Source organism: Rattus rattus, chromosome 11, assembly GCF_011064425.1.
Source record: "Rattus rattus isolate New Zealand chromosome 11, Rrattus_CSIRO_v1, whole genome shotgun sequence".
In the NCBI taxonomy this organism is placed as follows: Eukaryota; Metazoa; Chordata; class Mammalia; order Rodentia; family Muridae; genus Rattus; species Rattus rattus.
The window spans coordinates 78,313,633-78,327,129 of record NC_046164.1 but is presented as its reverse complement, the minus strand read 5'-3'; the positions used below and the strand labels follow the sequence as shown (position 1 = coordinate 78,327,129).

The 13,497-nt window shown below is 39.2% G+C and overlaps 1 protein-coding gene across 1 annotated transcript in view; it reads right to left on the bottom strand.

Moving 5' to 3' along the window:
- Abca13 (ATP binding cassette subfamily A member 13) overlaps positions 1-13,497 on the bottom strand; it is a 564,237-nt gene that overhangs the window by 469,698 nt on the left and 81,042 nt on the right. Inside the window, exons 16-17 of the mRNA XM_032916398.1 lie at positions 8,409-8,523; positions 2,044-6,771 (exon numbers count right to left, since the gene is read on the bottom strand). Of these exons, the coding sequence (XP_032772289.1) occupies positions 2,044-6,771; positions 8,409-8,523 (4,843 nt within the window). The remainder of the gene's footprint in view (positions 1-2,043; positions 6,772-8,408; positions 8,524-13,497) is intronic.

The window sequence follows — 13,497 nt, the reverse complement described above, 5'->3', positions numbered from 1 at the left end:
TTTTATGTTTTACAATAATGTCATAGAAAGATGTTGAGTGAAGGGTTGAGCTACTAAAATAGCTTAAATAAAGCCTAACATTTGGTTATCAAATAATGGAAGCAGCAAAGAAATTTCACAGGAAATATTGTGACGATTCTTGGAATGCAATAGTATGAAAAGCCTCATATTTGCTATTAGAAAAGCACTTGCTATTAGAAAAGATCTAGAAAGACTATATAGTGAATCTCTTTTTTTTTAACTTCCATGAGATTATTAAGCTTTACAAATAAGAAAAAGATGGATAAATTGGCTACATTAAACTTTATAATGCTCTTCAACAATAAAAACCATGAAGAAAGAAAAGAACAAGTTAGATAATTAAAATTATATATATATATATGTAAACTGATATGCTAATATCAAGTTAAACTTGATAAACTAATATCAACTGTGTAATAAACTAATATCAAGAGTGTAAAAAAGATATGTCAAAAACTATCAGTGGAATAACATATATTATGAGGGTCTCAACTTTAAGAAAGTAACATTTAAAATTATAATGAGATTCTTTCATAGTCTCACCAGGTTTGCAGATCTGAGTTCATATAAATAGTCACAGACAGGATAAGGCTGTAGAGCCACAGGAGTCTCAGATCTGATCAGAGTGAAAATTAAGCCAAGATCCTATGAAATTATTATCATTGAGGTTGTAAATATCCTGTTTTCTACACCATAACTCTTCTTGTGTGTTTAGACTACAGAAAGACCTACATTTGTCAACAATTCCCATTCATTCTCAGGTAACCAATCCCCCTTAAAGGCAGCAGGTTCCAAACATGCTGAAGGTATAAGGTTTGGTGAGAGGAAACGGGGAGAACTAAAGGTAACAGGAAAATGAGAAGCAGCATTTTCCTTACACAATGACTCTCGATATAATCAATAGCATCTGGAAAAGTGGAAAACCTATTTATATCTTGCTCTGAATTTTAAAAGTTCTAGCAGGTTACTTAGTCAGTCTGTAATGGTCTGTGATCTATCTGCTTGACAATGTAGACCAGTAGCCCCAACATGCCCTTTCCTACAAGTGTCTGAGCTGGGTGGACTACAGAGGAGAATCCATTGAAAGATGAAAGGTGATGATCATTTTGTAACCCAAATAAGCCTCATCCCAGCTACAAATACCAAACCTACTTTAAGATCCTGTTGAGAAGGAGTCTTGCATAAATGTTTAAAGTCCCTAATGAGTTAACTTCAGGACATTCAGAACTATATTAACTAAGCCTGCTGGAGTCAGTCAGAAGTCTGTATGAATCTCTAAGACTCTCTCTTAGAGTCCCCAGAAGCATCTAGGTAGGCAGTTTTCACCCTATGGATCTCCCTTGTTGACCAGCAATTCAGACTGCAAACTTTAGCTCATGACACATCTGGCATTCATGCTGCTTTGGCTGCCTCTTCCTACAGGCTGCCCCTCTGAGGTTCAACATGCTTACCTGGTCTTCAGAGTCACAGGAATCAACTTCCTGTGCTACATGGTTGCTGTACAACTTGCCCCCTGCATGTCTCCCAAGTAATAGAACACAGAGGAAATGGGGATTTTGCTCAAGAACTTTCACTAATAACATTCAGAGAGATTTTAAGAAGATTGTGAATAGAGATAATATGACTATCTTAGTGGTTCCAGACATGAATATCAGGGTGATTGGAAACAAATATTTCATCTTGTATTTGTGATGACAGAGGAAATAAAATTGAAATAGTGACTGTCCCATATGTGTATGTAAATTTTTCACTTGCATGTAGGGAAGAATGTCTTGTGTTTACAATCCTAATTGAAAAACAATATAATGATTGATGAAAAGAGGCTAGATTTGAATGTCTACTGGAAATTGAAATTGTGTTATCTTAATGCAGTCATAAAACGCTCGTTGTGAGAAACATCACTTCAAAGGCCCTTCCAAATGTTGGTTCAGGAGCTGTGGTAGGCATTTCTCTACTCCAGAAAGTGAGCTTGCTGGGCAGCACCACCAGCATGACTATGTGAAACAAAGGTACACTTACCTTGTCTCTGCAGTGACATTGCTATGGAAGTCTTTTAGCAGGAGGGATATTTGATTCTCAGGAAGTCCACTTAGCAAGGAGGAGAAGAATGTCTCCAGAAGCTGCTTCAGGAAATCTTCTGTGCGTCCTGCAGCTTCCCCATCATTTTTGGACTGCATGTGGTTCACGATGAGATTCATGAAATCAGCTATTTGAAGGGTAGTGCCACTAAAACTGGGAGCCGCTGGCTGAGAGGGCTCAGCAAAGTTATTAACTGAATTCATCACAATGCTTTCAAGAAACCACTGAATGGCTGAGAGGTCAGTGAGCTGTTCTTGATTTAGCATATGGCTGAGAAAGCCAACATGGAAATTGCCTTCTCTAGATTGGTTTCTGAGATAGCCTAAATACACAGTAAAATCCCTGGCCAACATACTTACATCAGTTGAATTTTTACTAGCCATGGCATTGAGTAGTCTTTGCGTAAACCTAAAGAAATCTTCATTTTCATACCCACGAAGCCAGTGTTTTATGAGAAATAAGAAACCTTCAATAATTTCTGGTGCCTTCAATGGTGATGAATCCAGAAGTTCCAGAAGTTCAGGAAATTGCACTGTTGTGTTTTGAAGGCCTACACCTTGGATGTTTTTGTTAATATCAGAAAATAATTGTCCTAGACTCAAGTTACTGGCTAGGTCTTTGAAAATATGTTTAAATTCTAACCACTGTTCTTCAAATTTGTAAGTTGCTTTATCATTTTTAAATAAACTCCTATCTGTATGATTTCCATTCAGAAAGTTCATGAATGGAGAGAGTAGATATTGAGTACTATTTCTTAAAGTCCACGTAGCAGAAATCAATTTGAATATCCTTTCCAAATTTAAGTAAACATTACTTTGGACAGATTTCTCTGTGCCTTTAGTGAAGTTAAGAATCTTGTCTAACTTACCTAGCTTGTCCAGAATGTTTCCACCCAGTGGGAATTTTGTAGAATTGCCATATTTTAGCTCTTCTATGATTTGCAAAGCACCTTGCTTTATGGTACTACTAGGACAACGTTCTGGGGTGTTGCTATTGCCTTGAATCCCTAAAGACGACATGAAGGGTAATACCTTTTGCCAAAATCCCTGCAGAATTTTCGAAAGTAAATTTTCACCACGGAACATCTCCAACAGCTCCGAGAGAATGGAATTCCAGTCTGCTAGCTCACGAACCGCACAGACCACTCTCCTGGTTATTTCCCCTCTAGACTTTTCACCTATGCACTGTGAGTCACTCGGCGGGGGCAGGTGAAGAAGATCCAGTAAAGTGGCCACCATGCGAAGAAAGGAAGAAGACATGTGCCTCTGGATGTTACAGCCTTCCACCTTAGGGTTTCTCTCAAGCCTGAGAGTTGTGTAGTTTGAGCACCAAATCCTGCTAAGGCACATCAAAACCTCGGGAATGACAGTTGGCTCATCTGACACCAACTCAACTGTATCCCGAAGAGTTTTAGCCACATCAGCAAAGTCTTCCTTGGTGATATTGAACATGGCTATTCCATGAAGAAGGGTAAAGTTATAGACATCCCTGAGGCTTTCTGTGATGTTTCTATCTGTGATTCTCTGCAGAAGTCCCACAATGTGGGGAAGAGCATAATAGACATCCAACACAGTATCCACCACGTCCTTGGGAAGCAGACGGGAGAGGCGCAGCAGCTGGCTAACACTCCATGAATGGGAGCTGTCCACAAATTTTTCCAGTAAGCCCACAAGCGTATTGATCCCTAAACTGTCAATACCTGATCTGCTGAGATTCTTAAAGAAACTCATTAGGATTTCACTGTTTTCTCCAAGCTGGCCTACTAAGAGATCTATGTCTGCCTTCTTGAGAGAATGCATGAGAGATGTCACTTTCCTTAAAGCTTGAGCATGATCTGAATTTTGAGGAATATAATGGACAGCAGGCATTAAAGAATTGAATACATCCCGTGTCAACTGGATACCAAGATCCACAGCTTTCAATATTTCATGCGGGACTACTTCTGATGAATTCTGAAGATTATGAGTTAAATTGAGAGCAAAGTAGTTAGCTAAGTTGTAAATTGATTTGCCTAGATGGTTTATATCTCGTTCCTTTGGACTGGTAGAGAATACACTAAACATTGTTTCAATGTCAGAAGAGGAATTATTTCCAAGGACACTAGGGAAAATACCTTTTAGAAGTGCCTGCATTTCCTTCCCCAATTCTATGATGTGCTGCCAAATCTTCTGAAACTGGTCAGGAATGTCATCTGACATTTCTATGGGTCTTAGAAGTAAATCTTTGAAGTGCTTCCAGTTGGACTGGGAAGCAACGTTGAGATCTTTTGTTAAGTTGGTGATGATCATACCTACCTGCTTTGTGGAATCATTGAAAAGAGCTAATAAAATCTCAACATTGGGCACGTTCTCCTTTTCCAAGCCTGTAGCAAGTATAATATTTAGAAAGTCAGTTATGTCTTTCAGGTAAATATTTATACAATGTATATTTGACTCATTCCATGGACACGTGGGTACCTTCTTATTTAGCATCCAAGTTAAAATTTTCAATACATAGCTCACTTTGTTCCCTATATCCTTAAAGTTTCCCAATAGGCTATGACTATATCTGGGTAAGGAACTTGAGTTACACATTATACACAGATGGTTTATGATATCTGTCCATGCGATGCACCCTTCCAGGCTGCTACTTGTGTTCTTTGATGAAAATACAGAACTTAACACGGCCAGAATATGTGCTGGCTTATTAGAAGTGTTAGCAGGTAACAAGCTATCTTCAAAAATCAACTCAGTGACTCTCTGAAAAATATCAGCACATGATGATAAAGCTCTACCCTGTGACACATTCCTAAGAAGTAATATTGTTTCTCTTAGCTCAGTGATGACACTTGCAAATTCGACTCGATGATCAGTGAGGTTATTTGAAAGGAAGTTATTGATCAACTCCACATCTCTATCCACATAGTCTGAGGCTTTGCTTAACTCAAGAAAAACATCAAACAGAGAATATAAGAACTCCCTGCTTGCATTTATTTTCATTGGAAATGTCTTCAGCTGGTGCAGGGAGGTTTCCATGGTGATAAAAGATTTCTCTACTTGGTCCAGGTTAAGTGATTGTACTGCAGTTAATTCATTATCAAATGTTACCCAAAGATCCCTGAGGTTCTGAAGGTCATCCCAGTCATGAAAGCCATTCTCTTGAGTTACATTTTTAAACAAATTTAATATGAGCCTAGCAGTATGATATGTGGGAACTATCCCTTGGCAGTCTTTAGAAATGTCCCTGCCATTTCCCAGGTCATCCAAAAGCTGAGTGATACCAACATGCAAAGGAGTAAAAATACTCTGGTCAAGTTTAAATATTTGAGAAATGCTTCCCCAGATCTCAGTCCATGTCTGAATCCATGAAAGGGTGCAGTGAATGGCTGTAAACTCACTGATCTCACTGCCATTTATGGAGAGGTTGGAAAAAAACTGTGTCCATGGAAAAGGAAGGGAAGACCCCTCATTTCCTGAATAATTCACAGAAGAAATGGTGGCATTTTCCGGAATGAAGCATTCACTCGCCAACAGGGTTTCCGCCGAACCATTTAAAAACTGAGCGACATACTGAAGTAAAGAAACACGAAAGCCTTCATCCGCTGAGAACAGCTGCTTGAGACCTGTCAAGCTAGCATGAATCACTGCTTCCGCTGGTCCTTCTCTCGCCATCAGGGACTGGGCTTGAAGTTCTAAAAGGTTGAAAATTGAAAGCAACTGCCGACAGTAAGATACTTCAGGTATTGTCCCGAGAGCCTCTGTTGCCTTCGATAAAAACAAAAATGCTCGTCTGATGTTTTGGATATTAAACTGCTTTATGAGGTCCAAAATGTGTCTGGAGACTTGAGTAAGATAAGTTATCAGAGGCTCCCTATTCTGAATGTTGAGGAATTTATGAAGATATTGATAGAATGAAGAAAAGGTTTTCAGAAATAGAGCAATGTCTTTGTCCTTGAAGACATTTATGTACGTATGAGTCAAAAGGTTATCCAGTTCTTGTTTTTGTGGCTCAGAGAGGGCTGAGAAAAACTCAGATGTGTTCTGCAGAGCATAGATGGTGTTCAGAGCTATTGAGACTTGCTCCTGTGTCAGAAAGCTAAGTTCATAGAGACTGTGTATTATAGTCTCACTTAAATGTATAAAGTCTGCATTCCTGGCTGGTGATCTGGGCCAATCGGAATGGAACAACTGAGAGAAATTAAAGCTTTTGAAAAGAATTTTTTCATAGTCTGCATCAGAAAAATTTACAAGTCTGGACAAGATTTCAATGTTAGCTCTTTCTTCTTGTGACATGCCATCGAGCCAGAATTCTTGCAGTTCTGAATTAATTTCAAGAATTATTAATTCTATGAATCTCAACATGTTTTTGGATTCCTGCCCCATCCAATTATTTTTAAACCTTTGAATTTTTTCAATGACCATTTTATCAAATTCCAGAAGTTTCTGGGCAGCAGCAGCAGCAGAGTCTGCCTTTAAACTTTTGAAATGATTTTCCCATGAAACACTTCTATTCAGAACAAGCTCACTGAAAGAAGAAAGATTATGAAATTCAGGAGGAGTGAATGAGCCCGAAGGATTAGATAATAATTTCTCCAAAAACTCCACAAATGACAAAAGAATGTTCATCTGTCCATTTTCAAGAGTGTCCAACTTCTTGTCCACCACTAAAAGATGCTTTGTGAAATTGAATGCCCTACAATATAGATAGAATTGTTTTATTATGAGAAATAAACATTAGTCCAATGCTTCAAATTCCCAACTATGTACAGACATGTAATCATTTATAGTGACCAAAACAAAAAGGTTTGTAGACAATGCAATTTTTACTTCATATCTAACTATTATGAGCATCTATTCCCGTTAGAAATCCCAACATGACTGCTGATATTTGACTTAAAATTTGTTTCCTATTATCAGAAAGAATACATTCTAAATCCTTTCCCCCTGCTGATCAATATATATGGCTGCTAAGCACAAGTTTGCTATTTGTACTTGTTGAATTTGTTTTCATATTTCCTTTTAAAAGGAAGTGCACTGTAGAGGTAGACTAAGCGGTGGTGTGCATCAGAAACTGCCTACTGCAGTGTGCCCAGCTCATTCACAGTCCTTCCAGCACAAATGGCTGCTTCTACCATCATGCCTTGCCTGCCTGAGTAGACTGAAATTCCCTGTGGCCGAGAGCTAAAATAAATCTTTCTTCCATGAAAGTTGATTTCTCTAGGAATTTTGCCACTGCCATAAGGATAGTGTCTGATACAGACAGTGAGTCGAGCATATTTAACAAACAAAGTATAAGCCATAATGCCAGAATAACACAGCAACAAATACATAATGCCAGAGTAATGCTGCAAAAAAATACCCATCGCATTACAGCCTAGAAAGGACTCCCACAACCGCACTCCTACTTCATCCCCGTAATAGCATTTGGAAGCGCATGTCAATATTTTAATCTTATGAAAAAATATTTCTGATTTTCTTTAATTAATGAAATTGCACTGATAGCATATGGCAGGAACAAAGCCAATGTTGTATTGGTGTGTGTGTGTGTGTGTGTGTGTGTGTGTGTGTGTGTGTGCCGAATTCAGCTTCCTTGGCCTAAGTTGTACCTAATCTCTAATAGTTTCATTCATTAAATCAATGCTGAATTAACTATAGCTTCTTGCCTTAACAATTCCATACTAGCTCTATGGAGTTCCCAGATATAAAATATAGCATGTCTTTAGAGCACATTCAGATTGGTTTTGTTGTGCTGGCTAAAGCTGTTAAATGATTGAGGTTTTCAGGACATAGAATATACAGGTATTCTATGACTCTGCAGAGGTCATGCCACTGTCTTTCATCCTGTGCCCATGGGAAAGGCTTCACCTGGTGATGAAATTCACATCTAGGGAACAGAATGCTTGCAAATGTTGGTATTTGAAAGGACCCCTAGGGAAATCTGTAAACACAGAGAAACCTGGGCTCTAGATACAGGATTTAGCATGTTGGAATAAGGTTCAACACTCAGGGCTTAAATAAACTTCACAGGTAAATTTGGTCACCTCCTGAGTCTAAGTTCTATGATCATATGCTAATCTCCTGTCCCATTCAATCCCAGCAGAGCTGACAAACTTGATTCAATCAGGGCACAAACTCTGTAACTGTAAACTATTGTTTAAGAAAGTCCTATTCCTGTAGTCACTAATAGACATTCCTAATAGACAAATACTGGATGCCTGATATGAAACACTTCCACTGCTTAAATGGAGCTCATGGCCATTAAATAATATAACCTATGACTGACATTTGCTTAGGATAGTTAATACCTAGAAGTTGAATTATAAAACTTACCTGGTTATGGAAGTGATTGGAGACTTCTTAAAGTTATTGAAAAATACAAAATAATTATCAATGATGCCTTTCCAATCCATGTTTTGTGTATCACAAGGAGAGTCCTCAGAGAAAGCTAAGAAGAAACATCATTAAGCTGTGTATAGCAGTCAAGGAAACTATATAGTGGATCACCTTAGAATGCCTGAAAAACTAATGAAGCAGGTTTGTAAAGTTGTGATTTGACATCTGCTTCCAGTCAGGATGACAAAATGGGCCACTGAGCAGTGCAGAACATTGATTCATGCAAGACAGGGGCAAGTGAGAAGAGACCGATGATTATCCTGCTTACTGCTTTAGAGAGACTCTAGAACATTGGATATGTTCCTAATAGTCCAACCCTTTAATGCAGCTCCTCATATTGTGATAACACTAAACCATAAAATTATTTTATTGCTACTTCATAACTGTACGTTTTTCTACTATTATGTATCGAAATGTAAATGCCCAGTATTCAGGAGATCTGATATATATAACCCCGAAGGGGCCATGACCCATAGGTTGAGAATCACTGCTCTAGGACCATGTATGAGGAGGAGGTAGGTGGCTTGGAGTTCAGTTGACATGGAGTTCAGTTGGGATGAAACTTAGATTCTGACAGAAACAATGCCTGGGAGGGGTCTGCAGAGTGTATTTGTCCTTCTAGTATACAAATGAGAATTAACCAATATGTGAATTAATCTCTAAAGGTTATAAATGATATCTAAAAATGACTGAGATGAGCAGCAAATCTTTAAAGCAGAGGAATCTAGACTCTTAACATTGCAAAATAACGTTATCATCTACAAACATATTAGGTCATAGTCATGTCGATCTTGAGATGCACATTTCAGGGGTCACAGATTCAACACACCGTACTTTGAAGCACTCTTAAAGATAGGAGTGCAGTTCAGTGGTAGAGCATTTGTGTAGCATGTACAAAGCCCAGTCAGTGCTTGAATCTCCACACTGACAGGGGAAGCTAGGAAGCCAGGAATATGCTAACTGTAAGAATGAAAAATAGCTAGCACAGAGTAAGGATCAAATATGTACTTGGCATCCAACAAAAATTCCGCACATACAAAGAAGGATGAGAAAAACAATTGGTCAGGATAGATAGACTTGAGGGGATGAGAAACAACATGAATCACATACATGGTTTGTGTTATTCAATTTACACTCCATTATTTACGCATTTACGAGACAAAACTTATCATATTGGATAAAATAAAAACTAACCATATACTATACGTAAGAAATACACTTAAAATATGAAGACAAAAATTTTTAAAAAGACATAGGACGCTCAGTATGACAAAAAAAAGTTATCAAACAATGTAGAATTCATATAGTAATGTCATCATTTCATGATGGTAAAGGCATCAAGTCATCAAAAAGGCACAATGAGGCCAAGCCTGTGCACACTTGGTGGCACAATTCCACAACACAGGAGATAAAGACAAAGCACAAAGATGAACAGGCTAATTCATGCTGTGCTGTGAGATACAATTAGACATGGAGACAAAGTATCGGCAAAAATAGTGACAAAGGATTTGCATAATTCTGCTAACAATGGACACTACCTGAACTATTCAAGAACTATTCCACCCACCACCAAAACAGGACTGGTTACTTCCCCAGACACATGGAACAATTACCAAAAACTCAATTTCCTAAACCGTAAAACAAATCACAAAAGCTAACAAGACTAGTGGTATAAAGAGTGTTCACAGGCCAAGATAGAATTAATTAAAAATCAATAACAGAAATATAACTGAAAATCCTACATATTTGAAAATGAAATAATACATCAGCAAGTTACTCGTGGGCCAGAAAAAAATCAAAAAGATGTATACACATTTATATGTTTTAAACGTGTCTTATTTTGTTATGGATTTTTCTAAACAAAAATATTTCTAACTTCAAGCAAGCAATTTAACCTCTTTAGCATCTATTTCACAAGTAAAATTGCCTAAGAGTTACATCCATTATGCCTCATCAAGTTCCCACTCAAATAACGAAGTATCTTTGGGGGAAATGGAAATGCTCTAGAAAATTAAGTCAGAGGTGTGTGATATTGCATATGAAACAAGTTTACCGAGCAGTGAAACGGAAATTAAGCAAAAGAAGAAATGGGGAGAGGGAAACATGATCTGGTATTGGGTGGGGGAAAGGACTGAAGTCCTGAGGGCCAGCAGAAAGAGTGAAAACAGGCGACCTTGGGAGGAAGGAGGTTGGGAAGACCTCATAGAATATACCAGAGAACTGGGGAGTAAGAGACTGTCAGAAGTCAAAGGGGGTACCCAAGAAGAAAAGATCTACAGTGGGGAGAGGGAACTTATTGAATCCAACTCCAGTAGAAAGACAGGGCATCAAGTGAGGGATGGGGTGGCTATCTCACAGCCAAAGCCCTGACCCGTAATTCTTCCTGTCTGAAAGAACTGCAGGGATGGAAATAGAGAAGAGCCTGAGGAAAAGAAGGTCCAGTGACAGGCCCAAAGTGGGTTCCAGTTCAAGGGGAAGCCCAAAGCCCTGACACCATTACTGAAGCTATGGGGCATTCACAAAAAGGAACTACCATGACTGCTCTCCAAAAGACCCAACAAGCAGCTGAAAGAGTCAGATGCAGATATGTGCACCCAACCAATGAACAGAAGCTGCTGACCCCTCTGGTTGAATTAGGGAAAAGCTGGAGGAAGCTAAGGAGGAGGTCAACCCTGTAGAAGGAGCAGCAGTCTCAATTAACCTGGATCCTGAGATCTCTCAGACACTGAATCATCCACCAGGCAGCATACACCAGATGAAATGAGGCCTCCAACACATATACAGCAGAGGACTTCCGGGTCTGGGTTCAGTCAGAGAAGATGCACCTAACTCTCAAGAGACTGCAGGCCCAGAAAGTTTAGAGGTCTGGTGGGGTGGGTGGTGGAGACATCCTTGTGGACACAGGTGGGAGGTGCAAGGAAGATGAGAGGGTGTGCGGGGTTGGGGGAGCATGGAGGAGGTGTGGGATGTGGTACCCTCGGTGGGTCAACCAGGAGGGGAATAAAATCTGGAGGGTAAAAATAAATAAATAAATCTGAAGGGGCTTGCAAACCCATAAGAACAACAGTACCAACCAATCAGAGCTTCCAGGGACTAAAACACTACCCAAAGACTATACATGGACTGACCCATGGCTCTAGCTGCATATGTAGCAGACGATGGCCTTCATGGGCACTGATGGGAGGAGAAGTCCTTAGTCCAGCCAAGGCTGGAACCCCTAGTGTAGGGGAACGTCAGGGCAGGGAGGGGGGGAAGGGGGTGGTTTAGGAGGGGGAACACTCTTTTTGAAGAAGGGTGAGTGGGATGGGATAGGGGACTTATGGATGGGAAACCAGGAAAGGGAATAACATTTGAAATGTAAATTAAATATATCTAATAAAAATAAATTAATTTAAAAAAATTAAATCATCCACAATCAAATCCTCTGCTGTTCTTGGTGAAAAAAAGTTCAATCCAGATGTTCATTCCACTAGTGAGGGATAGGACAGTGGCATCTATCACATGGGCCTTCAGTTCTTGCTAGATACCTCAATCATGGGTCATCATAATAAAAACATAGTAAAGTAAGCTTTTTTTAAAAAACGTTTTATCAAAGATAAAAATAATATCCTTGAAATTGCTGGATAGCTCAGCTGAATCGTCAGACACAATATTTGTTCTCAAGTCCATCTGCTTCTAAAAGGCATACTATCATACCAAAGTCTGCCCCTGCTTGGTCTACGAGGTAAAACTGTATTCTATAATATACAATACTCAAACCTATTCACTGGGCTATGTCACATCTCCCTTGTGCCACATTCTTTCTGTTTGCAGGTCTTTCATTTTTCTTGCCTGCTTAAAAGAGGAAGAAGGAATAAGTGATGTGTAATCTAAAGGCGTTCACACAGCTGCAGGGTATTTTGATACGGTTTGCTATGTGGTGATTTCTTCCTGTTGCTATGCGCTGATTTCCAAATGTTTGTATGCTTGCATGCTCCTTGGACATCTCAAAATGCACATTTTGACTCTTCTGCAGGTCTGAGTGAGGGCTGTAATCTGCATTGCTAATGACATGCGGGATGCTGCTGCTGCTGCTGTTCCAGGGACCACACTGTTAGTCATAAGGGTGTAGGCAATTAGCTGTGTACAGTACACATACCATAAGCAAAAGAAAAATGTCCACAGTCTACTAAATTTACTGAATATCTCAGTTATTAATCAGTCTCCTTGTTGACTATCCTGCTCTCCATCTGACAGTTAAAATTGCTGAATGGTCAAAGGCTTCGTAGTTTGAAAGTTTAGAGGGGAAAGATTTGCTAATCTGAGTAAGAATGTGGAGATAAGGGGATATATGGACACTTCTGTCTTTTTCTACCTGTTAGCTGCATTCATTCTTTAAATCCTGATTCATACGATGAGTTGTTGACTGCTCTGTGAACATAATTCATCTCTAGTTGTGTCTATTTCTTCCACTAACTTGAATTCCATTTAGGCTTCTCCATTGAGTCATAGAATCTCTGTGACACCCTTGACTTAAAAAATGACTTTCCAATAGTCAAGTGGCAGTGGTTCTCAAGCTTTGTAATGTGTGACTCCTTAATACAGTTGCTCATATTGGGGTAACCCTCAACCATAAGATTATTTCATTGCTACTGCTATGAATCATGATGAAAATATCTGATAAGCCTAATATCTGATGTGTGACCCTGAGAAATGATCATTCGACCTCCAAAGGGGTTGTAACCCACAGTTTGAGAACCACTGATCTAGACAGACAGGTTGAGAACCACTGATTTAGACAGACAGATATCCATTCTCCCCTCGATCATCCCAATGAAAAGAAACTGAGATGGTATCCCCTTCCAATGCTAGGTCCCTTAACTGTCAAGACATTTTCCCTGGAGGACTTCCAATTGGAAGATCAAATGCATGCCATTTTCTGCAGTCATCTCCCAAAGAGCTGTAAAATGGCAAGAGAAAACAGAAAGTTGTGTAGCCTGCAGATGAAATGGAGAGAAAAGAAAAGAGCAGCAGATGACACCTGCTA